At 36.4% G+C, this 27,864-nt stretch overlaps 3 protein-coding genes across 3 annotated transcripts; 2 read left to right on the plus strand and 1 right to left on the minus strand.

The window, feature by feature from the left end:
• Positions 1-1,761: 1,761 nt before the first annotated feature.
• Positions 1,762-3,999, minus strand: LOC103488973 (uncharacterized). Its single transcript, XM_008447945.3, has 4 exons — positions 3,450-3,999; positions 3,097-3,249; positions 2,710-2,915; positions 1,762-2,105 (listed from the first exon to the last, which is right to left on the minus strand). Exons 1-4 carry the CDS (start codon positions 3,912-3,914, stop codon positions 1,898-1,900), a joined length of 1,032 nt encoding a protein of 343 aa, XP_008446167.1. The 5' UTR covers positions 3,915-3,999; the 3' UTR covers positions 1,762-1,897.
• Positions 4,000-4,227: 228 nt separating this feature from the next.
• Positions 4,228-14,341, plus strand: LOC103488972 (ABC transporter B family member 26, chloroplastic). Its single transcript, XM_008447943.3, has 18 exons — positions 4,228-4,831; positions 5,093-5,220; positions 5,462-5,504; positions 6,259-6,303; positions 6,426-6,548; positions 6,625-6,728; positions 7,202-7,256; positions 7,338-7,408; positions 7,556-7,658; positions 9,281-9,491; positions 10,570-10,643; positions 11,379-11,435; positions 11,521-11,595; positions 11,931-12,005; positions 12,084-12,365; positions 13,174-13,238; positions 13,393-13,453; positions 14,050-14,341. Exons 1-18 carry the CDS (start codon positions 4,379-4,381, stop codon positions 14,128-14,130), a joined length of 2,106 nt encoding a protein of 701 aa, XP_008446165.1. The 5' UTR covers positions 4,228-4,378; the 3' UTR covers positions 14,131-14,341.
• A 1,401-nt stretch (positions 14,342-15,742) lies between these two features.
• On the plus strand, positions 15,743-27,845 carry LOC103489550 (uncharacterized). The gene is made up of 16 exons (XM_051090882.1): positions 15,743-16,340; positions 16,614-16,662; positions 17,437-17,877; positions 18,917-19,278; positions 19,354-19,542; positions 19,611-19,799; positions 19,944-20,018; positions 20,761-20,827; positions 20,966-22,046; positions 22,126-22,182; positions 22,637-22,748; positions 24,724-25,064; positions 25,149-25,401; positions 25,714-26,439; positions 26,545-26,791; positions 26,907-27,845. Exons 1-16 carry the CDS (start codon positions 15,954-15,956, stop codon positions 27,338-27,340), a joined length of 5,010 nt encoding a protein of 1,669 aa, XP_050946839.1. The 5' UTR covers positions 15,743-15,953; the 3' UTR covers positions 27,341-27,845.
• Positions 27,846-27,864: the final 19 nt, after the last annotated feature.

The raw sequence follows: 27,864 nt of genomic DNA on the forward strand, positions 1-27,864 counted from the left end.
TGAGCCCAATATGTTTGGGAAGGCCCAAATATTCGATCCGGCCCAAGCGTGTGTTTTTATGTATTTCTTTTTCTTTTTAATTTGTTTATAAGTTATGCTCGTCTTGCAAAGGAAATGACATTCGAGGTCTTTTATAAGGTATGATTTGAAATATTGTTTATTGTAGTTAATGAGAGATTAACGTAGAAAGAAGTAGTTATTGTAATCTTAAATAGTGTTGGTTTTGGATAATTCTAACCTTATTGAATTTGTAGAAATCAAACATGGCTATAAGTGTCAGCTTAAAAAATCTAGCCAAAGATTTTACTAATTCGATTTTTTAGGGCGACCAAAGATCTCCAATCAAAAAGTCCTCTACAAAAATGGGTGTTTTTTTGGATGATGCTCTAAGCTCCTAACCTCTTTTGCTCTCTCATTTTCTCCCAAAAATTGTAATAATATTGTCCATTCATTGGTTAACTATTGGGGTGTAAGAATAATATGAGTAACCCAACAGCCTGAATCGTTTAACTATGTGTTAGGTTGGATTAGTTTAAAACGTGGGTTAAGTTAGGTTGAAAATTTTGATATTTTTCAAGTTGGGTTAGGTTGGAGGATTGAAAAATTTGGGTCAACCTTATATATATTATTTAATTATTTGATAAATGTTAAACAATCTTAATGAGTTGCGAGAGTTTTTTTTATTATTAAATGCGAATCATATTTGATTTCTGCTTAATGATTTCAATTTTCAAATATTAAAATTTAGAAACGAAATATATATATATATATATATATATATATATAACAGACAATCTAACCATATAGGTTAGCTTAAAAACTTAATTCGAGTTGACAATCCAATCAAACCAAAAAATGAGTTGGGTTGAGAATCTCTCCCAATCAAAACTATGTCCCAACCATTAGATCTTCTTTTCTTTAGATTGGATTTTTTCCCCCTCCCTAGCCCAAGTCCAATTCTTATCTCAAGAGCATCTGTTTCAATAAATATTTCTTTTTGTTCTTTCAAAATCAAACATTTTAAAGGTTGAAAATCTAAAGAGTTCTTATATATGGTGATCATAATTAAGTGCCCTATCGCCCTATAATGTATGCAACCTCTTATTTACGCACTTGATTTTTATATAAATATAGTGAACAAAATTACAATTCTCATAATGGGGTTTTTTTTACTAATATATAATCAACTTTTTTATTCATATGAACATATTCTTCTAACCCTAGTTATTTTCTCCTCTTTTTGTAATTTTAAAAGTGAATTTGAAGCTTGGGCTTCTAAAATATGTTAAAATATTAGTGTTTGAGAAAAAAATAAATGTGGTCTAGTATTTTGTTGGATAATTTTTTTTTTCTTTCGAAACTTTTGATTCATAACAAAGAGTAAAGATACAATTAAATAATAAAATTCAAAACATTTTTTAATATCCAAGTGAAATAAATGAATCCATCCTCCTGTTTTTGGCAAACTTGACAAAAATAGCATCATCTCTAACAAATTTCAATATTTGAATTTTTCAAAAGTCAAAAGCAACAAGTAAACTCAAGATTATGAGATAGTGTAAGGTTTGAATGATAAAAATAAAGTGTAAGATTTGAATGATAAAAATGAAGTGTAAGGTTTGAATGATAAAAATGAAAGTAACTTTTTAATTTCTTTTAGAGTACGAGTAGAGAGATTCAAATCACAAACTACCCATTTAACCCATATTAAATAAAATACTAAATAAAAATAAAAATAGGATGGGATTAGCACTAAACAAATTCGTTATAAAGTGCGAAGACCTTATATTATAAGATGATATCGTAAAAATACAACAAAATCCACCGGCAGACTCGAAAATGAATAATAATACATCAGGCATTAGCAAACAGTAATATTTACATTTAAAGGAGTGTGTCACTTTTGAAGTAAAAGGGCAGCACCAACCAAGCCAAGCCACAAGGTCAGCCCCAGCCAGAAGGCTTGGCTTTTTCCCAAGCCAATCGGAGGTCGCCAAACAAGAAAATCCCCCAAATAATCCCTAGACGACGGCAGCTGATTCGTGGTTGACCAGCTTCCTTTCTGGTCTTTGTCTTTGTTCTTGTCACTCCACGTTGCTGCGTAGCTGCATCAATCACGACTCTTGTTAGAAACCACGTGAAGCTAGCCATTGTTCTGAACAGTGACATTCAAGAATTAAGTGCGTTTTCAACATTTTTTAATTCAAAAACCAAATTCAATACGCATTTTTTGCTTCATGTGAAATTGAGGGTTAACATATTACGTATATAACAGGATTTTTCTTGAAATGGTTAAAACAAGAATAGATATAGAAAAGAAAAGGCTAATACACTTTTTTTAGTTGACTTGGTTTTTATACAAGCTATTGACATTCAGATTCTTGTTGTATTTGCACACAGGTTTCCCTCCCTTTTGGTTGTATTTCTTCCAAAGGAGAAGGCTTTTACTTTGTAGAGACTTCCAGATGCCAGTAATGAAATTTCTCTAACAAGAATGTTAGAAAATGACGAGGAAATCCTTAGTAAAATTGCAGGCAGATAATCTTGGCAGCCCAAATGCTCAATTAAAGCTCTGGGATATGTGATGATAACATTATGCATAAAGGAAAATTCAAAGTCATGGTAATGGTCAAATTATAGAAGAATGAGACTCCAAGATACTGGAAATCAGGCCAAGCAGTGATCAGAAAAGAGAAATCAGTTGATCACCTGTCGTAACTAGAACCGATTAGTGGTATTGTTACCATTTCCTCCTGAGATATCTTGATTTTTGGTGCTTGCAAAATATAGCGAAGTTCAGCCGCCTGGCGCCGGATGCTGACACTAGGATGCGTCTTCTCCAATTGCTGGTACAAAGCAATGCAATCTCCATGGCGGTTATTTGCCTCATAAGCCATAGCAAGCCATATTTGGATCTGAAAACCAGAAGGAAAATTTGCGTTTCAGCCAACAATGTCGTTAATAAATAGCTAATCAAAGAGAACAAGAAAAAAAAAAAAAAACATAAAAACATAAAAGAATCAAACACAGAAATTTAATGAAACACAGGTGGAAAGGAAAATGTAGATTGAAACTCCATCGGAGCAGCAAACTGACCTCGCCACCGAATAAAGTAGGCCTGGGAATGATTGTAAGTGCGCCTTCTAAAAACTCAATAGCTCGACTGTACATGCCCCTGCCGTACGCCTTCTGACCCAATTCAAACATCAACTGAGCCGTTGCTCTTCGTTCCGCCTGTTCTTTAGCTACCTATTCAGCCGCAAACACAAAGCAAAAGTGTATCGAATCGCACTCAATTTTCTCATCTCCCGAAAACACGAACGATAATCAAGTAAACAATCTAGATTTTCAGCATGAAAGCCAGAAAGAAGTTGTATATGATTGGACAAAGAATACAACGAGATGGAAGAATTGACTAAAACTGCAAATGAATTAGCCAGATAACAAACCTTTTCAAGCTCCTTTCTTACTCTCATTCTCTTTTCTTCCTCGGTTTCTTCTATGCCCTCGCTCCCTTCTTCCTCGACTTTACTCTGTATTTCTTCCGCTTTCTTCTCCAATTCCCTCCTCTCCTCTATCTCCTTCACTCTCTTTCGCATTTCTTTCTCCCAGTCCAACTTCTCCTCTTCGTCCAACCCATTACTCTCCCAATTTTCCTCTTCATCGCTCTCGAATTCGACTCCACCGTTCTTCTTCGAATTCGCTTTTCCACGAGCCACGATTCTTTGACTCCTAGCCTCACCATCTGCTTCAAAGCTTTTGCCGACTATCGCAGCATAATAGGCGCTAAGGTCCCTCTTGTGTAAGCTCAAAACAACGTCAAGAGCCAATGGACGAGCTTTCCGATCTGCCAATACAATCCGAGGCGACGTTACGTCCAGCAACAAAGCCCAATTTCCAAGAACCACAGCCATAGTCGAAGAAGAAGCTCGCTGTGAGGAGGAGGAACAATTACAACCGAGATATCGGCTTCCAAAGTCGACTCAAGGCAAGATATTTTCCATAGCTGACAAGATTCCAAAAGACTTAAATACCCAAAGACCAAACACAGATATTTCCTTTTTGTGAGGGTAAGCTCGTCTTTTCGTACTGAATTTGGCGCCACGCGGAAGTCCGACTATCGCAACAACAGGAGATGGAGAAAGATTGATGATTGTAGACGACACGTCGTCCCGAATTACCAATTTCGTCTTTTTTTCCTTTTTAAATATGAAATAAAATTTCATTGCTCGACAAGAATTCTACTGGCTCGGCGAGGAGTGAGCATTTTGGTCTTTGCTGTAACGTTGGAGCGGCTTTTTTCTTGTCCTTCATGAATCTTCAGATAACAATTCTGAGCTCCTAATTGATCGAATCCAAAAGCCATTGATTTCCATTCATGTCTTCGTTCATTTGCAATATACAAGTTCCTCATCCCAATCTTTTGCTTTCACGTCAGCTACATGTTGATAAAATTCGCTCTCAAGGACTTACTTTCACCGACAATAAGGCTCTGCGGTGGAATCATTTATCAACAGATTGTCGATTCCTGTTACCTCCACTGAAGTCGGCCATTAACGGATATGGAATCTCAGTTCCAAGTTCTTCGGAAGAACGAGAAGAAAGCCATGGCGAAGCTGAGTTTGATATTGTAGATAAGCTTCGGGGATTGCTTGGCCACTTACGTTCGATTTTGCCTGGTGGGAGCTGGTGGAGCTTATCCGATGAAGCTGAAGTCAGAATTTCGGTTGAACCAGTGACTGTGACTCGGGCACTTGGCAGGATGTGGGACCTGGTTGCTAGAGACCGTTGGATCATCTACTCCGCATTTTCTGTTTTGGTTATTGCGGCGGTATGTCTCTCTTCCTCTCTCCCGCTCTAGTTTAACTTTGTATGTTGTGTTTCGTGGCATTAGTTCAGAATCCGAGTTTTAGTGATTATGAGTTTGAGATGTGTTAAAGTGCTGATAAATCACTTTGTCGTTGAAATGTTTAAGTGCTTATAGTTATATAGGTGGATTGCTAGGTACTCTAATGGAATTTTAGGGAATCGACGCGATTTAGTCTCTAGCTGCTTTGCAGTGTTTTCTGACCATTGAACATTTATCTTTCAGCTTTCAGAGATATCCATACCGCACTTCTTAACAGCAACGATATTTTCTGCTGAGAGTGGCAAAATCTCAGTATTTCGCAGGAATGTGCAACTCTTGATGTTCTTGTGTATCACTTCAGGAATATGCAGGTCAAAATCTTGTATGGCCAAAGATCCCTTCTCTAGCTTTAAAGCTAACTCCACGCTAGTAGTTTTGAAACTTAACTTGCCAAATGTATAATTTTATTCTCATTGTTTGCCATTTGCAAATTAAAAGTTCTATTTAAAGCTTCAACTTTTCCTCTATTTGTTGCAAAATGAAAATTTTTAGGGAATACTGCAACAGAAATGCTCATGCACTGGCTTGATTCTTTTTTCTTTTGAATTTCAGTGGTGTTCGAGGTTACTGTTTTGGAGTTGCCAACATGATCCTGGTGAGCTTCATATCATAATTTTTCAGGCAAATAGCTATATTCAAACCTATCAGTGTCTTTACAGCATAGAACGCTGCTCAGTGGATGAGGGTTTTGGGTATTTGGTAGGATCTTCGGGGTGTGCATAACAATTGAGTATTTAGAGGGGTGGATAGAGATCCTTTTGATGTTCGGTCCTGGTAGATTCTATGTTTTCCTTTGGGCTTCAATTTCCAGGACGTTATGTTCCTATTTGGTAGGCACTATCTTGTATAGTTGAGCCCCTTCCTTTAGTTTGGACTTCTCTTTGTGACCTTGTGTTTTTGTGTGCCCTTGAATTCTTTTATTTTTTCTTGATGAAAGTGGTAGTTTGAAAAAAAAAAGAAGGATGAGGGTTTCACTTTCATTTTTGTAGTTATTAAGTTACCCTGTTATACTTTCTAGGGAGTGAAGTTGTGAACTCTAAGGAGTAGTGAAGTATGGATACTTATTAACTTTTGGGCTCACAATGTAAGAAATTAACTAGTCATAAAATTGATGTTGTGGGACCCACCAACTCGTTGGGCCAAACAACCCCTTAGGATTTCTTCCATAGGTTGACATGCTATAAAACAGACATTGTGTTATTTGAATTACTTATTATTTGCTTTCCAACCAAAGTGAACATTCGGATGCAAGGCGGGTAAAAATATTATTTTTTTGTACCTCTTGTTGAATATGATTTGGTGCGGGTTGTGCTGACTTTCATAATGACTGGATATCTCATAAACTGCAGGTTAAAAGAACAAGAGAAACACTTTATTCTGCTCTTCTTCTACAGGTTCTGAATAATTGGGAAGCCAACTCCTATAATTTTCTTTTCCAACTGGTCATTAAGTTACTTCAAATCTCTCTCTCTCTCTCTCTCTCAATATAATTTATCTGGGATACTTTTGCTTGTAGGATATATCATTTTTTGACAATGAAACTGTTGGTGACCTTACAAGTAGGCTTGGTGCTGATTGCCAGCAAGTGTCGAGAGTCATTGGAAACGATCTTAATTTGATATTACGCAACATTCTTCAGGTTTTCTTTGTATACCAATAACTTATGCGTTGCAAGGTTATCAATTCTTAATCTGATACTTTTCTCTTTTTTCTAGGGGGGTGGTGCTTTGATCTATTTGCTTCTTTTGTCAAAGCCTCTTGGTTTATGCACTCTGATGATATGTTCCACTTTAGGAGCAATTATGCTAGTGTATGGCCGGTAAGAATGGTGTCCAGACAACCTAATAATTTTTTCTTCACAGTCAAAACATTCCTTTTCTCAAAATTGTAAAGCATCCACAATATTTACTTATGTAAATTAAGTTTATTTTTTTCTTTTTAAAAATTTTAAAATTTTTGTAAAGAGTAAATTAAGTTTACTCAAAGTTTCAATATTGTCAAGGCAATATCATTCAATTTGGAGTCTGGCTTGCTTCCTGATCTTATTTCTACATCTTTTCTTTTAGCTTAGAGAACCCTACCAGTTAATCAGAGTGACAGGAAGAAGGGTGAAATAACCAAAAAATTACCATTTTACTCCAATAGACACTTTTTGTGTTGTAGATATTTCGTATTATAGATTGGCATGCATGTCTGTTAACCTTCTTGTCTTCTTTCAGTTATGATTGTGTTCGAGTGATTTTGTTAGCAATGTGTTGTAAGTAACATCCCGATGCATGTCCATCATCATAGGTATCAGAAGAAGGCAGCAAAGATTGTCCAAGATGTCACTGCTTCTTCCAATGATGTACACCAAATTTTTATTTTTTTACGTATTTGATGATTTTTGTTCTGAATTTTTAAAGAGAAATTCAAATTTTCACTATAGGTTGCACAAGAAACATTGTCTTTGATCAGAACAGTTCGTGTTTATGGGACTGAGAAGGAGGAACTTGGAAGGTAGTCTAGTGTTACAATCCGTGTATAATTTTCATCTATCAATGTCTCAGTAATTATAGGTTTAGTATGTATTATTAATCATAATAAATCAAATAGTGTTTAGTTTTTCAATTTCAAACTGATAAATGCCCATTTCTTAATGCCTAGGTACGAGATGTGGTTGGAAAGATTAGCTGATGTGAGCTTAAGACAGAGTGCAGGATATGGCCTTTGGAATTTTAGCTTTAATTTTCTTTACCATACGACTCAGGTTCTGCACTCTGTTGTTTCTACTTTGTACGATTGCAAAATGAATATTCACTTTCATGTTTCATTTATCTTCCAACTTTGCTATAAGTCTTTTCAGTGAGCTACATTACAATTTCCTCATGTTTAATTCTATTCTAATAAACATTGGACTAACAATAATTTGTATATGTAGTCACGTATATTATTCAGTCAGCATTGTATTGTACATAGGTTGGGTTCGTTAGTATGTGGAGAGGGAGGTATAGTTTGCAGGCTATGATAGTTATGCATAGTGTGAGTTAGAAGATACGTGGAACTTGAAAGTGAGTTAGAAGATACGTGGAACTTGAAAGATAGAGAAGTATTGGATAAAGATTGCGGACTACTTGGAATTGGTAGGTTAAGAGAGAACTCACATTTTTTCAGTTTTCCATAGAGCAGTTATTGTCGAGCACAGATTTGGGGATTAGTATATGTTGGAAATATTCATTTGTTGGTGGAAATGAAGAATGTTTTAGTTGTGGGCAAGCATTGGAGGTGAATGTCTGGTGGATGTTTCTTTTTGACTTAGGCTTGATGAATTTCTGCAAGGCAGTTCCGACTCATTGGACTTCGCAATTTTGGAGTCGTTTGTGTGAAATCTGATGCCAATAAGGCTGTCTTGTGTAATTGCCAATGTATAAGAAATGCACAATCTAGCCTGAAATAATTCAGGTGAAATGTTTCCCTTGTGTTTGTTGGAGCAAAGTACGGTTTATTAGGGTAAGGAAGTTAGGAGATTTGGGAGGTAGGGAAGGATTTGGTAAATAGCCTAATACATGGAACTTGGAAAGTAGGGGAGGGCTCTTAGATTTCTCTCATTTTGCAGCTTCTTTCTTATTTTAATATGGTCAAAATTTTGATTCTGTTCTTATCAGAAACTTTTATTTTAAAATAGCCCCATTAAAATGAAGACAGAAACTTGGTGCTAAAATGATAAGACAACATACTGACCAGAATTACAGCCACTAAGTAATTTACTCCCATCATTAGATAATATTTGATAGTATGTGGTTCCATCTCAAAACTAATTGGCAATGAGAGGAGTAGCCCATCTATCTTATAAGAAGTGTGAGTCCATTTTCCAATATGGGATTCTCGACATCTCAACATGTCTCCTCAAGATGGTGCCTCTTTGGGTTCACCAATCTTGACTTGTTTGGGCTTAATGAGCTCTGATACTATATTTGATAGTGTGAGGTTCCATCTCAAAATCAATTGGCAATTAGAAGAGTATCCCATCTATCTTATAAGAAGTGTGAGTTCCCTTGGTTTTTCCAAATGTGGGATTCTCAACATCTCAACATATAAATAGAAAGTAATCTCAAAATCAATTGGCTATGAGAGAGTTAACCCACTTATCTTAATAAAAATTGTGAGGTTTCCCTATCTCTCAATGAACATGCCTCCTCGAGATAGTATTTATTTAGGATCACCATTCTTGGGGCGAATTCTTTTCTTCATTATTCGAAGGCCAATGCAAGGACCCCTGTATTCCCAAACTCTACCGTTCCTCCATTATTATTATTATTTGTTTGTTTTTTTTTCTTTTTAATGGAAACAAGACTTGTTTGTTTTCTTACATGCCATATTTTCTTTTTTTAGGTCATTGCTGTGCTATTAGGAGGAACATTTATTCTATCCGGTCGTATTACAGCTGAACAGCTTACAAAGTTTATATTGTATAGCGAATGGTTAATTTATTCAACATGGTGGGTGGGGGACAATTTATCCTCCTTGATGCAATCTGTTGGGGCAAGTGAAAAGGTTTTTCAGTTGATGGATCTCTTGCCTAGCGACCAATTTGTATCACAAGGCAAGCTACTTACTGAACTGTGATGGAGATGTTAATCTGTTTCGTGACTGTCTTTCTTTTTTTCTGTTTTTTTTAGATGTGCATCAGATGGGTCTGGCACATGCAAGAACTACTAACACATGCAAAATCATAATGTTGTTTATGACTTTTCCAACTTAGACGCTAGGCTAATACGTATATGTATACCTAGGCACATGTGTGTTTAGTTAACTAGATGTGGGAAAAGTTCTCACTACAAAACCATTTGATCATTATTTTTGCCAAAAGAAATCATGTGGTAAGCTCAAATGAACGTACTGGTTAAAATACACTTATATAGACTCTAGTCTGTATTTTGATTCTTGTAACGGTTTTGTTGTTCTCTCTCTCTCTCTTACAGTTATTTTAGTCTCTGCATTCTGAAAGTGTGATGGCAAGTCAATGCAATAAAATGGTGTTGGTAATGTAAGATTTGCCATCTGAATTGATAACTCCAATATGTAAAAGGAAATCCACACATCGATTTTAGAAGGAAAAAAAAAAACTCAAAAGTTATTATTCATCAGTAAGTCTAATACTTGATCAGTTTTTAATGGCAAGAACTTAGGTGCTTTATTTTTAAAGTATGGGGAACCAAATTATTACAGAAGTTCCCCTCAGGCTTTTTCTATTTTGAAGTCTTAGTTTTGGAGTTTAAGTTAGTTCAAGATGAAAAACCCCCTCAGGCAATTCTTGATTGACCGAGGCACCGTAAATATTCTTTCCTGCACCAATGTTCATTATATTGTTTCTGCATCAAATTACTTTCGCTTGTTTGTGCATAATATTTCATGATGGAGTTGTTTCTATGGATTGTAAAACTAATTTTACGCGTTACTTATGCCTTATGCCCTTGCTCTGGTCTTTTCTTGTTCTCTGCTTCTTTTTCTTTTCCTTTTATGATTTTACCGTATACTCTTCAGAGTGAGGCGTAACTTATTAGCTTGAACTAGTTATCTTCATTGCGTAAATCATGAAGGTTTTTTATGCTATTGATTTATCATATGGTGTAGAAGCAAGAAAATGAAATCTCATCTTGACTTTGTATTGACACTAACAGGAACAAAGTTGCAGAGACTGTCAGGGCACATTGAGTTTTTGGATGTTTCTTTCAGTTATCCTTCAAGGCCAACGGTAAATTTCTTTTTAGTTGTAACATCTATCTGCCATTTCTTTCAACACTCTGGTTTTTTGTAGTAGTCTACTGTGATCTGCAACAGAATATGCGACACTTTTGCTCATTTTCTCATTCTTAAAATTTGGATGGCTTGGTATTATATTTCTAATTTCTTATGTATCATGTCATGATACACCTTACATTGACCGAAAAATCTGGTCATTGCTTTTATTCCTCTTGTGAAAGAATAATATCACCATTTGTCAAGAGTGTTTGACCCTTACAAGTGTTCTTGTGGCTAATGTTAGAATACATAAAGCTATAAGGTTCAACGTTACCTTTATGTCTATTCTGCCTGCACTTGCCTGTGTTTTCCAGTTTACCAAGATGACGTTTCTAGCAGAATGAGAAGCATGCCAATATAGGTGTAGCCTATACTGGAAAATATTAGTTGATTAAATGGGCCCATAAGCACTGTTATAATTTATATCAGCTACTTTACTTTCTTTTCTCCTTTCTGCCAGACTTATTGTAAATTATTTTGCATTCCAACATCGATCTGCATGCTTAAAACTTTCTGCTAGGTAAAATTAAGATGAGAAACTTCCATAAATCATGATGATTTCTTATTCATTTATTTTGCTGGAGCTGCATGTATCACATTATTAATTTTATCATCATCATCATCATTGAACTTTGGATGCTTTTCTTGCCTACTCTCAAGACGATTGTTGATACAAACCCTTCAATAGGTCTCTGTACTACAACGTGTAAGCCTCTCAGTGCATCCCAATGAAGTCGTAGCAATAGTAAGTATTTTCCCTCTGCTTCATTGACTGATAATGGGTTCTGCGTTGATCAATAACTCGATGCTATTTGTTCCTCTTTTTTAAGGTTGGTCTTAGTGGCAGTGGAAAAAGCACATTGGTAAATCTTTTACTCCGACTTTACGAGCCAACAAATGGGCAGGTAATGTGTTTAGCTTCTACACCCCCTTTCAGTGATATAAATGCCAATATAATTTTTTTTTCTTGCACCTATTTGTATTGGTTTAGGATAAAAGATTTAAGTTATCATGTCAAAGAAAATGAAGTTGTTGTCTGAGAGAGAAATAACCTACAAGAGTAATTTCTATTAGTTGTACGAATGAGGATCCGCTCCATGATCCTCCTGCTTCCCTCTCCTTATTTGCCATACTACTGGATTGGAATCCACAAAAGTTATCTATGCTGTGAAAATAGCCAAAATAATATTTGCATGCCCTTATGATTTCCCTCATTTTGGGTAATTTCTCCTATTCGCAGATTTTAATTGACGGCTACCCTCTTAAAGAGTTGGACATTGTCTGGTGGAGAGAAAAAATTGGATATGTGGGGCAGGTCCGTTAATTACTTCCAACTTAATTTGAAGTTCAGTGTTGTGCAATATTTCCCCTATGACGTGATATTTTTTAACAGGAACCTAAACTTTTCCGCATGGATGTCAGTTCAAACATTAAGTATGGATGTAGCAGAGATGTAGGACAGGAGGAAGTTGAATGGGCAGCCAAACAGGCTTATGCTCACGACTTCATCCTATCACTGCCCAATGGTTATCAAACACTTGTTGATGACGATTTGCTTAGTGGGGGACAAAAGCAGAGGATAGCCATTGCACGAGCTATTCTTAGGGATCCGACTCTTTTAATTCTTGATGAGGCCACTAGCGCACTGGATGCAGAGAGTGAACACAATGTTAAGGTAACTACTTACACAATGCCCTTGATGCCCTCTCCTAGAGAAGTGGGAAAAAGGAAACGAAGATATAGGACGTGATTTGTGTGAGAGGAAAAAAATAGACTAAGAGGACTTGGTTTCGGTTTGTTAACTATTTGGTTTTTTGTTTTAAGATTTTGAAAATTAAGCTTATAAACACTGCATACCTAAATATTTATGTTTTGTTATCCACTTTCTACCGAGGTATTAGTTTTCAAAATTTTGTTTTGTTTTTAGAATTTGACTTAGAATTCAAGTGTATCTTTAACAAAAGTGAAAACTACGTAACAAAATTGTTATCGAACGGGACCTCAAATAATCAAATTGAGGCTGAAAGGCTTTACATATAGGTTACAGTGCTGGGCTATATTACCACATACTCATGGAATTCAAACAATTTTGTATTAAAAGCATACAAAAAAAGGAAGGATGTGCAACCGTACCTGTAAAATAAAGATGATAATGGGTGCAGGGATAAACAACCGGATTCTATTGCTTCAGAAAAAGCAGACCTCCACCCTTGTTTGAATTCATTGTATTGTTTTTCCGTGGTCTATTAGTTATTTTCTTTTTCTTTCCTCTGGCTACATGTCCTTTTCTTCTTCTGTTGCTTTCTTAATTCACTGCTAATGTCACCTGATAGCTAATGTCCCTTTCGCCTTTTATCACCTTTCTCCACATCTCGAGACGTTCTTTGTCATTTTTGTTCCTTCTCTTGCAACTTTTTGACATGTGCATATGGGAAAAGAGAAACATGAGGGATTGCTTACATGTTGCTTTTGACATTGTTCAGGGTGTTCTTCGTGCTGTGAGAAATGACTCGAAGATGAAGAGAACTGTCTTAATTATTGCACACAGGTAAGCTCTCTACTGTGTCCTCCATTGCATATGCTTCTTGCTGGTTGAACATGTTATATCACTAATTGGCTCGAAAGCTTAAGTTGTTAGGTTATTGTAAATTTAATTCTATTAACACTTGAACGGAGAGTTTGAACTTTTAGTACTTTTGCAGGCTTTCAACTATTCAAGCGGCTGACCGGATAGTGGTCATGGGTGGGGGTCAGATAGTTGAGGTTGTTCTGCTCTCTATTTGTTTCACTTTTTTACAATATTCATCCATCTTTTTGGACATTTAAAGCATGCTTATTTTGTGTAGGCCTTTGATCCTTTTGGTTTTTTAAAATTAAATTTAAAAACATTACTCTCCTACGTATAAAAGTTTGTTTTCTACTCATTTTCAAAATTTAAAGTCAAGTTTTGGAAAGGAAATAACAAGGCCACCTTTGGTAACTATATTTTCTAAAACCATGTATACTTTTTTCCTAAATTTTAACGACGATTTGTATTTTTCTTAAGTAGATATAAATTCTTAGCCAAATTTCAAAAACAAAAACAAGAATTTTTTAGTTTTCAAAATTTGATTTGGTTTTTGAAAACGTTGTTGAAAAGTAGATAACAAACAAATCAAGAAAGATAGAATTGGAAGTAGTGTTTAAACATTTAATTTTCAAAAACCAAATAGTTATCAAATATGACCTAAAATAAAATAAAATAACTTATTTTCGTTCTCGAAATTTGATTTGATATTTCCCTTTTATTTGAATACGCTTTCTGACTTCGAAATCTTTAAGCTATAGACGAAATTTTCTAATTGATTATTATATCACAGATGGGCACCCACAGGGAGCTTCTCCTAAAGGATGGCTTGTATGCAAGATTAACTAGAAAACAGGCTGATGCAGTGGCATGAGACTGCCTACTGATTTCCAATTTAGCTATTTTCAGTGTGCATGGGTGAAGCAAATTTTCATCTGCTGACCCCCACTCAACATTCTTAGACACAAGATTTTGTAAAGGGAAAAGGGAAAGAAAAGTAGCAAATTTATCACAATAGCAATTATAGCAATTCAAAAGCCCATGAAACACTGAAATTTGAATGAAATAAATGTTTTAAGGCAGAATCTCAATGTTTTTGTATGCATGTATCATTCTTTTGTACAGTGTTTTAGTGCTTATTTCAGTCCATTAATGCTGATAGATGCTGTAACTTCTTACTTTAATGTTTGTTTGTTTATTTATGAATAATTGTAAAATAGTAGCAATTTTAGAATAGTCGGGTGTATAGTGATATTCATAGTAAAGTCTATCTAGTAGATAGATTTTATTAGTGATAGAATATTGACGATATGGTTCATTGTTGATAGATTTTGCTATATTTATAAAAATTTAAAATGTTTTTTCATATGCTAATATTTCGATCTTACGTTCTTTTATTTATTTGTTAATACACATTTTGAAAAATAACTAATTTTTATTTGACAAGGAAGGTAAGAGACGGTCAGTTTTGATTTCACCCTACAATATATAATAGATGGTTTGGATTGTTGCCTCGATTGACTCTATTATTTTTCTTTTATGAAATTAATTCCTTTATATGTGAACAAAACTCTCATTACATTCTTGCTAGGGGTTTTTTTTATTGTTGCGCTAAGGTTCTTTAAATCCTAAAAATTACTTTTCTTTGACTGATGAAACAAATTGCCAGGAATATGATTTATCTTACTTTTTCAAAAATTCGGGAGAAATTATCAAAACGATTGTGCACACGTCGGATGCGCTTTTAGCCTACTCTTATTCTCTCTCTCATTTTATTTTCTTAGATATTGCTCTCTATTCTTCCGTTGGTTGTTGTCACGTTTTCTTGTTCTTTCATTTTTTGGTGTCATTCTCACTACTTTCCAAGAAGCAATTCTATTGAAGGCCAAGCTAAAGAAGCTATGGTCAATTTTCGAAGCCAAAAAAGAATAAATAAAGAAATCAAAGAAAAAGGTAAAAAAGATGTAAAGTAAAAATGATTAACGACGTAAGCAAAATATCATAATTCTTAAGTTAAAAAAAGCGAGTCAAAAACCATTTTGAAACTTGAGTCAAATTTTTATTACTTAGTAAAAGAATGATAGAAATTCAATATTACAAATATGTATAAAAAAAAAGGGATAGTTGCAAATTTAGCAATTATATTCAAAATAATTAATTATCTAGCAACATTTTAAAAAAATTGCAAATATAACAAAATCTGTCAAAATATATCAATGATAGGAGTCTATCACCGATAGACCATGTAGCAAATGTTGGTCTATCACTGATAAACCATAAGAGTCTATCAACGATAGAAGTGTATCACTGATAGATTTTGCTATATTTGCAATTTTTTTAAAATATTGCTACATACTTAATAATTATTCTAAAAATTGCTACCTATTATAATTACCCTAAAAAAAAACGATAAATACAAGAGAAAACGCTCTTGAATATGAAGTGGGCTTTTGGAGGTCCGGCCCAGTTTGGAGAAGAAAAAAAAGTGGAAGTCATTGTTGTCCTTGAAGCCCCCACCACCGACGGCAAGGAATCCCCATTTCTAACGGCGACGTAACGGTGGCAACCCCGTTGCAATTCACAGTGGACTTCTCGGGCTGTCCCTTCCCCTTTCCCCGCAGGGCATAGTAACGATGTTGTAACCTCAAGCTTCAACCCTCAGCCCTCCCAAGAACAACCCGCCAATTCTCCACAGTGATGGATTCTTATCATCAGACTCACCATTTCCCCAGGGCTCCTCCACCCCCTCCGCCGCCACCCTCCTCTTCCTCCGCCGCCGCCGATCCCTATCACCACCAGCCTTCCTTGAGGCCTCCCGTTCCCCCCCAGGGTCCATGGTTCCCTAACCAATTTCAATACCATCCTTCGCACTCTGCGTCCCCGACTCCTCCTCCGCCTCCGTCTCAGTGGGGTCCGCCGGTGCCTCACTCTGACCATGCTCCGCCTCCTCCACCTCCTCCTGGTGCTTATCCCCCTCATCCTTATGCTTCGCAACCTATGCATCATAACCCCTTCCCGCCTCCTCGTCCTCTTATGTTTCAGCACCCTCCTCATCATTCTCAGGTTCCACAGCCTTATTCCCAGGTGATTCAGGCTAATTTCGTTAGCTAAATGTTTGCTAACTCTGAATTTTTTACGTCCTTGAATGCTTTCTTGACATGTGGGAATTTAATGGCGTAAGATGGTGGAGGATATGAGTGATTGTTTGGATGATTCTTGAAGTGGGGGTGAATTCATTTTTTTATTTTATTTTTATCTGTTTTCTAACATTTTCTTGACTTGTGAGGTTCATCAATATACTTTCTGTAGGTTATATTTGACCATATAAATCATTTCTTTACAATCCGTTCATTGTAGGAATGGAATAATCCGAATTGGGCTCCGCACCAAGGCTGGGAATATCGAGGTTTTGTTACTTACTATCTTGATTGATTTTTGCTGTTAGATTCTACCTGGACTCTTCACTTAGCAAGAATTTACCTATCACCTAACGAAGTATAGGTGCTGTTCTGGATGTTTTTTCAATATGAAATGTTTATAAAAATGAATCGCACCAAGGCTGGGAATATCGAGGTTTTGTTACTTAATATCTTGATTGATTTTTCCTGTTAGTTTACCTGGACTCTTGCTTAGCAAGAATTTATCTGTCACGTAACAAAGTATAGATCCTGTTCTGGATGTTTCTAATATGAAATGCTTATAAAAATGAATAGCGTATTTTCGATAATCTTTGTTTATCCGTATGACATGAAGGATACTCAAGGATCTTAACTTAAACTATCTGCATTGTTACGAGAAACAATGCTTCCACTTACTAATGACTTGCTTTCATAATCCAAAGAGTAATCTTGTAAACTTTATTGAAGAATGGAGGACTGGAAGCCTATTTATACAAGAGGTGGTAACTGGCTGAACCCGTAAGTTGGTTAATAAACCTAGGCAGCTGGTTATTAGAGATAATAAACTTATAAAAACAGATTCCAGCTTATATAAATGGTTCATCAAATCATTGACGAAAGTATCTACATCGCTTACATATTGTCGTTGTGTTATTGTGTTATCGAGTCTCGTTCTTTTAGTTGAGTTATTATGTTTGGATTTCGTTCTGTTTCTTTGAAATCTTAGTGATCCTTCAGTTTACTGGCTTCTGTGTACTTCCTTTTAAAAAATTTACTAACAGCCCAAAGCAATGAAGAAGATTGGGCTGCCAGAGCTAGGGCATGGGCAGATGCGAAGACTGCAATGGAGAATCAGCAATCTCAGTTTGCACCCACAGGAAGACTTGAAGAACAGAACTATTATCATGATCAGTATTCACAGCCAATTAATTCAAATCATCCAGATATTTCTCATCAACCTCTTCCCCCTTCAATCTATGACCAGTTTTCGGCTTCAGCCACATCTGTTGCCCGGCCACCAGCAGCTCACCACTTGGAGTCCACACCTGTTACTGTTAGCAGTGAACATTCTTCTTATCCTTCAGATGGACGTCCAACTTACGCTGTTGGTGATGTTAGTTATGGAGGCAACATGAACTCTTCTTTACATCATCAAGGAAAGTTATCTTCAAGTCCATCGGTTCATCAGCAGGAGGTACCTTCTAGTAATTATTCTGTTACAGGTAATGATTCACTTGTGTATATGAGTGTAGTTATTCCTGAAGAATCCTGCTTTCAAACCAATTTAGTAATGAAACAGAAATTCTTTTTGTACCAATATCATTAATATTGTGCTCCAGCCCCCACCAACTCTCTTTCCTTCTAGGGAAAAGAAAAAACTCTTTGCTGGGTGACTATTCTTGCAGAATGGAGATTCTTTTGGGTGCTTTTATTAGTAATAGTTTGTTCTCATTGGTTCTTTGTTGGCATCTACTATGAATTGTGTTACTTTTTGCCATTGTATTGTTGTTGTTGCTGATGTTATTATAGTTATTGTTATAATAATAATAATAATAATAATTGCAAAATGGCTTGTCAATGTAATTTTTTGCACAATTGGTTGGGTGGGGAGCTCTTTGAGCAATGAGCGATTATGAGAAGCTGGGTTGCTGTTGTTATGTTCTTCTTCATTGCTCTAAGGCAGCATTTCTTATAGTTTAATTTGTTTTTTTTTTCTAAGTAATGTAAATTATCATCTCTACAGGCTAACAAGATCCTACTTTGGAAAATAGAAGAAAATAACCCCCCACCCACCCCCACCCCCCCATTCTTCACTCCACATGCACTCGTGAAAAGAAAAAAATGGTAGATCGGTCATCTTTCTCGATACTTCATTCCATTTTAATCAGTATCCAATCTAGATTCTAAGACTTAGAACAACTGGTCTTTGAATGAAGTACTGAGGTGTGTCATTAGGTTTTTCTGATAAGTGTTTGACAAATAGTCTTAGGTGAAAATTGTGTTTCATTTTACTACCGTCAAGAATGTGGTTGACTTCTTCATAATCACAATCATGTTGAGTTAAGTTGCCAATTGTAACTTGCATGAACTTTTTGAATTTTCTGGGCAAAAGCTCATTTGAAGCAGAGATTTGATACCACATTTTAAATCCTAGGAGTTCTACTATTTTTGTAGACTTACCCCTCTCTTTATTTGCTGGTGCTACTGTTGTTTCTTCCCAATTTCTTAATTTCAATTTCTATCTCAAACACCTAATGGCAGGTAAAGAAGACATTGTAGATCAAAATGGACAGTCTTTCAAATCACTACCTCTGCAAAATTCTTCAGTTCATGATGGGCTGCAGCATTTCCAACCACCCAATCCTCCAGCCTATGCATATGGCAATGATCCAGGACCAGTTGGTCCTGTAACCAATCTTGCAGATCAGCCTTTAGATTTTGCTCCCAGGTTTGGTCATGACCATGGTCTAAGAGCGCATGCTGGCTTTGCTCGCAATGATTCAGGAGGATCCACTAGAGGCATTGATTCTGATGTCCCTATGCCTTCATTAAATTCATGGTCTTCTATTTCTCCTGGCATGGTTTATCCACCAATTCCTCCTCCTTTGGCTTCAGCAACACAGGTCTTGGATTTTTCTTATGAATTTTTTGTTCCAAGTCATCAAGATAAATTCCTGAAAACTTTTATAAACATGCAGCTTGATCCTTCAGTAGCTGTTCCTTCTGTTCCTGGACACACACCACCTCCGTTTGGAAGAATTGTTGGTTCTGGCATCAGCCCTGCAATTCCTCCTGCCGCTACTCCATTTCCTGGAGCTGCACTTCCTCCCCCAGTCATATCTGGTGATGCATATGGCATGTCAAGTATGTCTGAACGTCCAAAAAAGGTAAACAGCCACATGACCTGATATGGGAAATATGATAAAATGCTCGTTAACTGATCCTGTAAATGTAGGCTTCTGTGCCAAATTGGCTTAGAGAGGAAATAAAAAAAGCAGTGATCACAAGCTCTTCTGCTGACCATCCTAAAGAGGATGCTGAACTCATGGAGGATCGCGGAGTTGACAAGTCTTTTGCAAAGAATGATCAAACTGATAGTAAAAGTATTGATTCATCTAGGTCAACTGAAGAAGAAGATGATGAGGTTCTATATGATGTTTTCTTTTTGGAATGATTTTAATGCTCTATGGTGCACTATTTTGTATTTTAGAACGAGTACTTACTTTATCCAGATGAGACTTCCTCCATATTTCTTTTGATTGTGGAGTTCGTCTTTTGTGATATGCAGGATTTTGTGGAAGGAGCAAGAACTGCAGAAATAAATCAAGAAATCAAGCGTGTGCTGACCGAAGTACTTTTGAAGGTTTTGTTGCTAAATCTGACCTACATGTTTTTGAAAAACTCAAAAACCATTCTCAAATTTCTTTTCCTCACATACTGCCATAGTACCATTTCATGTAATCACATAGCCTGAATTGTAGAACCAATTTTTTCTTTGGAATTTGGTTTGGGTTATGACATTTGCAATGGGGATTGGAGTATCCACATATGTCCATCTCTACCTACATGCTCTCGCTGTTGTACAGATTTTGAAGTTGTGATTCATTTTCTGGAACAATTGCAAATATAGCAATCAAAATCAAAATATTAGCTTATATAGCAACATTTTAAAGTATATAGTACTCATTCTAAACTACAAAATAGTGCACCGCAGAGCATTAAAATCATTCCGAAGATGGGAGGGCATTTTGATCCCATGTCAGTGGCTGCCGTTAGTTTGGATTGGGAAGGAGCAAAATAACTTTGGTTTCTGCTTCTGCAAGTTTAAAAAGTATCTTGTTATTGTTGGTTTAAGCATGGGAAATTTAGACCTTTTGGGTCTCTTTTCTTCAGTCGTGCTTGTTTCATAATTCATATCACTATTTGATGAGAGGATTCTATGTCTGCCGTACCTTGCTTAATTAATTGCTCTTACCAAATGTCTGTAGTATATATGTCCGTGTTGGAACTTATTCTGCAGCCTAGTTGACTTAAGAAATCAGTATAAAACATTTCTTGGACTTTGTATGTTTATATGTATGCATGTTTATCTGATTTCTACACAGGTTACTGATGAACTGTTTGATGAGATTGCTACGAAAGTTCTGGATGAAGATGATCTTGCTGTAGAAGGTGACTATCTACACTCCCCCCTGCCCCCCCACCCCCACCAAAAAGGGAAAAAAAAAGGAAAAAAGAGTACCTTAGAAGTTCTGCTTTTCTCCTCTATTTCTCTCACAACGCCTCTCTTTGTTTTCTTTTTACATTCAGCCAAGCCAAATCAGAATGTCTCTTCATCTACCTTGCCAGTCTCAACACCCAAAGGTTCCGCCAAGATTTTGATTCCAATCAAAGTTCAGGAATCTGATAATGATGATGCTAGTGAGAAGTCAAATTCCAGCTCACCTGGAGATGTACTTGGCCTTGGAAATTATGCTTCCGATGATGAAAAAAATGACGATAGAGATGGTGAAAGTCAGAGTTCAAATGTGCAAGGTTCCAATATAAAGGCGAATATGGAGCCATCAAGTCCAAAAAGAAATTTAAGAGATACGCAGGATGCAGTTAAGAATCCAAGCAGTCAAGAAAATGTTATAGAGCACAGTGGAAATCATACCACAAATGACATAAATGATGGTTCAACCAGTTCAGCTAATGAAATGAGTAAAAGCACAGGGTCAAATAAGTTGAATGGTAATCGGGTGGATGAAGAAATGGGTCAAGAACATTCATTGAAGCCAAGCTCTAAAGGTCTTAAAGATAATGAAAAACGACTTGGTGATGGAACTGCCTCTGGGACAAAGGATAATTTAGGCATGGTATCTGAACAACATGGGAAAAATTTCAGTGGTAAAAAAGGATCGAAAGATTCTCCAGATTGGGAAACTAAAATAAAACCTCATAAAAGTGGCAAGCAGGAGAGTGCTAGTGGTTCTTCATTGAAAGATGGTGTTAAGGAAGAAGGGGAGGTAAAAACTAGGACAAGTGAAAAAGCAGATGAGATTCGTCGGAAGCAAGAGCACAGGCACCGGAGGAAGGAAGAAAAAGATGATCAGCATCTTCAAAAGGAAAATTTGAAGGACCAAGGAGTTAAGACTGGCGAGAAAGGTAAGGTTGACTCTAGACACAGGTCTACGCATCACAATTCAAAGGAGGAGAAGAGAGAAGACAAGCTTCTAAGGGTTAGCACCAAAGATGATACTGACCGAAAAAGGGACTACGCGAAGGATGAGGAAGGTAGAACGAGACAGAAAATTTCAAGTGACTCAAGTAGGCACAAGAGCGGTAGAGACAGAACTAAAGCCAAGGTTGTTGATCATAATTCAAGTGATGACTCAGATGTTTCTAAAAGGTATTTCTTATAGATGTTCCTATTCTTTTCCCCTTCTGAAAAAGTTATATGGGATTTCATTCTTTGTCCCTTTCTGCAGGAAGGTAAATTCAAGAAAACGTGACAAATCCCCTTCTCCAATCAGGTCTAAGAGAAGGTATTTTAATCCTAAACCTCTAATTCACTTTTGCATCTTTGACATTCCGTGGAGATTTGACTATTATTTTATTTTCTTTTTATTTTGGAATACAAAATGAATATAATTCGATCTGCTTGGTTATTTGGTCATTATGATAAAAAATGAAGCGGTTAATTGAATACATCTCTTGGAAATTGGAAGACATGGGCATCATCACTGCCCTGCTTTCAAGTTTATTCTCATTTGCTGCAGGAGTTGAAAGGAATTCTGTGAATTATTACTCCGTTACTTTTCTTGTGGATTGTCCAATCCATGCTCTTCTCTTCACATAGAGATTGAGGTTATCTTTTGTGGTGTATGCTAACAAATAGTTTCTTGTTAAGTTTTACACTGCACAAGGCTGAGCATCTCTCTTCTAAGCTTTTGCATGTTTAACTCACCAAATCAGTATAATGGATGCTTTCATTTCTAGACAAGTATCGCGGTCACCACATAGCAAGCACTCTCAGCGCAGGCATTCTCCCTTCTCTTCTCTTGAAACCACCAGGTATGACGCATTGTCTCATAGATTAAGTTTGTGTATGTGATCTAAGGACATATGCACACTCATCCTCGTAACAGTAAGCTGCTCCAATGGATGCTTCAGATTCTTTATTACCAGTTGTATTTTAGGGCTAACTATACATATTATTCAGGGCGAGGAGGTCAAGATCTAGGTCCCCTGCAAGACGGCGCAGATGATTGTCGAATGGCTAAGAGAATCCTAACTAATTGTATTGGTTTGGAGACTCAATCTTGATTTCAATACCCGAGCCTGAGCCACATTTGGAAAAGATTCATAAGCTGCAGATTCTATCGGAATTTAAAGAGGTCGCAATGCAGAAATAGTCTGTTTCAATGGCTTAACTAGGTGGTTGTGATACTCTAAGGGTGGCCGTGCACACGAGGGATTGAACTGGCGATACTACATGCTGTTCTAGGAGGAGCTGCTGCTTTAAATATAAGATGACATTGGTTACTTGTAGCGATGTTTCCTTCAGTTTATACAATCGTGGATTTGAAGGGAAAACCTCAGGTGTAATAATTTTTTGCTGGTTTGATTTGAGTTAGGAATGGGGTGTAAAAAGTGTATGATGGGAAAAGAAATTTAACTCACGGTTGGAATTTTTGGTGTATGTATTTGGGTTCTTAAATCTTAGTAGCTTCCACCTGCCTGTGTTTTTACATCTGAGTTTTGTTACCGAAAAGGGAAAAATGATGAACAAAGCTTCATCGTTTATCGCATATAAAAAGGCTTTGCAGTGGTTCAAAACTATGGAGAACAACTTTTCCATGGGAATGGGTTGGACTTCAATGGATATTTTTGTGCTGCTTTTTAGTCTCTCTGGTGCCTAATTTCCAGTGGGATTAGCATTTAGTAAAGCTTTAAATTATGAACTTTGTTGGTTGAATTGTTTTTTGTTTTAAGAAAATATATATATTCAAATTAAAAGGGTAAACAAAATGAACTCATTTTAACAGCTGACTTTTGTTATTCTGATGTATCAAATAATAATGATTGTTCAATCAATCAACTTATTAGTGCATACTCGACCGTAACTCGATAGATCAAGTTAGGTTGGGCTGACTTGTATAGTGATTTAGGGGTTTTTCTTTTCTTCATTTCTTAGAGTATAATAATATCACAAATGTGGTTTGGGACAGAGAGGTCTTAAGTAATGATACGTTTTAACTGTATTTAACTTTAAGATGTATAGGTTAATCATTCAAGTATTGAATATAATGGCTTGTCTTTAAATAAATTTGAAGCACCTTTTCCTTAGCACACTAAACAGGGACAGATTTACAATCCTTAAATATAAAATGAAAGTTATTTCTTTTAAAGAAATGTATATTTATTGTGATCATCAGCTGAAATGAATTGTATCTATATTAAATAAAAAAAATATTATAAATGATAATTTGAAAATATTTAGTAAAATTAATATATTAAAATAGTTTAATATTGATTTTATTTTACTATATTTAAAAATAGCAGCAGGAAATTCCGTTGATAGAGTACCAAAAAAAAAAAAAACTAATAAATGGTTGATATTATGTTGTGTTTATGTTAAAGGGCTGATCATAACTTCATTAATTGTTGACTAAAAAACTCAAAATGCTGAAAAATGATCCTGTCGGATTTCGATATCAGATTCATATTCATACGAAAAAGAAAAAAAATTAAACGAAGCATTCCCTCCATTCTCAGTGGACATTAAAGTACTAATTCTTTCAGATAACGACAGGCCCTCACATGGCCGGTGCGGTGGCGTGCTCCGTTGCTGACGCCGCCGTTTATGAAAGTGGTGCGTTTGTTACTTTTGCACTCCATTTCTTTCAGTTAAAGTCTCATAAGCAATGAATAACCAATATCTTTCACCTCTCTGTATCCATGGCGGACCTTCAGAGACCAACATAGCAGTTCATCATGAAGGTTCTTTGCCTTTCCGATTCCATTTTTTCAGTTTGATTTTGCTTTTCTTTCTCTCTTCATGTTTCCTTTCTATTTCTCAACAGGCAATTGAAGCAGGACTTTGCTCAATCTGGCTCTCCGGATTGCTACTGATTGCTCTCTCGTTGTACGCTACTCAATGTTTGCCTTCCTTCAAAGACCATTTTGTGAAGCCTGAGCTTGGCTCCAAAACCTTGGGTGATTCACTCAATCCTTCAATTTCAATTTTCTCTGCGCCTCGCCCTTTCGTTGGTAATATTGGAGTTCGACAGAGCTTAGCTATTCGTTCATGGCTTGCTCTGTCCCCTCAAATTACAGTCATTCTGTTTAGCCAAGACCCTTCCATTGTCTCTTCTGCAAGTTCTTTTAGTTCTCGGGTCTATATTGATAGCGACATTGATTTTACGTAAGTGAAATTGTTGATTTGAAGTAGTTCAAATGTATTTGGTATCTACTTGTGTTCATTTTTCTTCTTGTTTTATTTGTGTAGATTCCTTGGAACCCCTTATTTTCATTCAATGATGACAAGATCTCAGTCATTTGCATCGGACATTTTTGCATTTGTTGATCCTGAAACTATTCTTCTTCCTGATTTTATTTCCACTTTGAATTACGCTTATAAACTTGACCGTGATTGGCTGCTCGTGGCTTCATCGCGAAACATTTCGTACATACCATTCTACTTTAATGAGTCCAAGAGTTATTTCTCAATGGAGGATAAACAATTTACAAGAATACAGAAGGTACTACTTATCATCTTTCCAGCAATCTTTTTCGATGATGTAATATTTAATTTATTTCCACCCATAAGCTCAAGGATTTAACATAGTATCTAGGTAGAGTAAGTGATCTAGGATTCCTTTGCTCATATCCCGACAATGCTATTTCCTTCATAATTTACTTTGATTGCCAATTATTGGGTCTTCTTCGTAATCCTAATCAAGTGAGAGGAGTAATAGATGATATAGCAGATCTTTTGAGATTGTGGCAATAGTCCCGTATAAGTCATAATATGTTGAGCAACCGCTTAGAAGTTGCTTTTCTTTTGGTTTCAGGGGTTGCTCAATGAGCATTGGCAATGGAGTTACTGTGGAGGGAAAGAACTAATAGCGTGGAACAGCCGGGACAGTCCATTGCACGGTGGAGTTCTTCCACCCTTCTTGTATGGAAGAGGGATCCATAACAATTGGGTCATCAATGAAGCTATGGCATCTGAATTCAGGTTTGTGTTTGATGCAAGTTGGACCATCAGTAGTCTCTATCTCCAAGATCTTGAGCAGCCATCCAATGGAAGAAATGAACATTCAAATTCTTCAGTTAATGGAACAAGAAGCTGGGAATATTTTGGAAACCACCTTCTTGGTTCACTATATGGATCTTCATTTCATCCCCAAGCTAAACATTCGACTCTAGTGAAACTTCTCAAGTGTAATGGGCACTATATTTTGATCAACACAACTGAAAACACTCTAGATCAATTTGTTTTCGGGAGGAAGAAGAAACCTACAACTTGTGGCCATGGTTTTCGATCACTGGAGAAACTGCAAAATTGCTCAGTGACAAATGGGATATCATATTCAGAAACTTTAGAGCTTCCATTTTCCTTAGAGCTTCTCTTGCCCCTAGTTGCAGACAAGAATAAGACAATTGTGCTTGCAATTGCAGGTTATAGTTACAAGGATATGTTAATGAGTTGGGTTTGCAGATTACGCCGCCTAAAGATTCACAATTATTTAGTTTGTGCTCTCGATTCAGATACCTATCAATTCTCAGTCCTGCAGGTTCTTTTGACTCGTTGTTTTCTGTGTTCTTTTAGCTTCTCTGTTATGGCTCTTTATTAGATTTATTTCAACTTTTTATGTTCAACAGTTCCATGTTTATGCCAGGGCTTGCCTGTGTACAGAGATCCATTGCCTCCAACCAATATCAGTTTCAATGACTGCCACTTCGGAACAGAGTGCTTTCAGAGAGTGACAAAAGTGAAGTCCAGAATGGTTTTACGGATATTAAAGCTGGGTTACAATGTACTTCTTAGCGACGTTGATGTATATTGGTTTATGAACCCTCTTCCCTTTCTTTACACTTTCGGTTCTGGTGTTCTTGTAGCACAATCTGACGAATACAAAAAAACAGGTTTTCATTTCCATCCCAGATGCTCTTTTCCAAGTACACAAAGAATATTGAAACAAGTATTTGTTCTAAGTAATCCAATTATTTTCCTCACTTTATGGCTTGATTGTATTTGCAGGACCAATTAACCTACCTAGACGCTTAAACTCTGGTTTTTATTTTGCTCGTTCTGATGAATTGACAATAGCTGCCATGGAGAAGGTGGTGAAGCATGCAGCAACTTCAGAACAATCAGAGCAGCCAAGCTTCTATGATACCCTTTGTGGGGAGGGAGGTATTAACCGTGTGGGTAGTAATAAATGTTTGGAACCTGAAACAAATTTAACTATTCATTTTTTGGATAGAAACCTCTTTCCTAATGGTGCATACCAAGGACTTTGGAATAAAAAAAATATCAAATCAGCCTGCCGGAAGAAGGGCTGTTTTGTTCTCCACAACAACTGGATTAGTGGAAGGCTTAAGAAACTGGAACGTCAGATGTTTTCAGGACTTTGGGATTATGACATGAGCACAAGGATGTGTAACCATAACTTGCAAGGTAAAGTTTGGTGAATTCCTTCAGTACGTTGGAGGATTTGTAAAACCCTACTTTTGGATTGGATGATTTTTGCCCTCTCCAGTTGCCGAGGGGCTAAACCTATATGGTTGGTTGGTAAATTGAAAGAGGAGCCGTATGAGGCAGAAATCTCACGTACGGTTCTATGGAGGGGAAGTAAGTGTGAGATATTTGCTGACTTTTCCACTATCATCCCTGAAAAATCAAATTCTGCCTTGCGTCAGTTGTTAGAGTATGCTTAACCTCGGGATTTGAAATTACTGCTTATATAAATGGTATTGGCCATAATTTTCAAGAACATTTTGTAGTCTTAGTATGGTGGAAGCATTAAGGATTTATTCGGTGTGAGATAGCACATTGTTTGAGGAACTGTAGATGTTGGAGTAAAAGATCGTCAACAGGGCAGATTTTGAAATTTTGGAAGAGATAATATTAGAAGGTAAACTTAGAGCTTGTGGTCAAATCATAGGTGCATGTAACATGTTATGCTGCTAAATTTTAAAAGTTTGATCAAATGCTC

The sequence above is a fragment of the Cucumis melo genome, chromosome 10, assembly GCF_025177605.1.
Source record: "Cucumis melo cultivar AY chromosome 10, USDA_Cmelo_AY_1.0, whole genome shotgun sequence".
NCBI classification, from domain to species: Eukaryota; Viridiplantae; Streptophyta; class Magnoliopsida; order Cucurbitales; family Cucurbitaceae; genus Cucumis; species Cucumis melo.

Excerpts from the sequence above, each read along its gene's own strand:
- LOC103488973 (XM_008447945.3), bottom strand. The coding sequence starts at position 3,914 with ATGGCTGTGGTTCTTGGAAATTGGGCTTTGTTGCTGGACGTAACGTCG. Across the intron at positions 2,916-3,096 it reads CTACTTTATTCGGTGGCGAG|ATCCAAATATGGCTTGCTAT; the intron begins GTCAGTTTGCTG and ends TCTGGTTTTCAG. Across the intron at positions 2,106-2,709 it reads ATCGGTTCTAGTTACGACAG|CTACGCAGCAACGTGGAGTG; the intron begins GTGATCAACTGA and ends TGATTGATGCAG.
- LOC103488972 (XM_008447943.3), top strand. The coding sequence starts at position 4,379 with ATGTCTTCGTTCATTTGCAATATACAAGTTCCTCATCCCAATCTTTTG. Across the intron at positions 6,729-7,201 it reads ATTATGCTAGTGTATGGCCG|GTATCAGAAGAAGGCAGCAA; the intron begins GTAAGAATGGTG and ends CCATCATCATAG. Across the intron at positions 7,409-7,555 it reads GAGAAGGAGGAACTTGGAAG|GTACGAGATGTGGTTGGAAA; the intron begins GTAGTCTAGTGT and ends CTTAATGCCTAG.
- LOC103489550 (XM_051090882.1), top strand. The coding sequence starts at position 15,954 with ATGGATTCTTATCATCAGACTCACCATTTCCCCAGGGCTCCTCCACCC. Across the intron at positions 16,341-16,613 it reads TTCCACAGCCTTATTCCCAG|GAATGGAATAATCCGAATTG; the intron begins GTGATTCAGGCT and ends CGTTCATTGTAG. Across the intron at positions 20,828-20,965 it reads AGATGATCTTGCTGTAGAAG|CCAAGCCAAATCAGAATGTC; the intron begins GTGACTATCTAC and ends TTTTACATTCAG.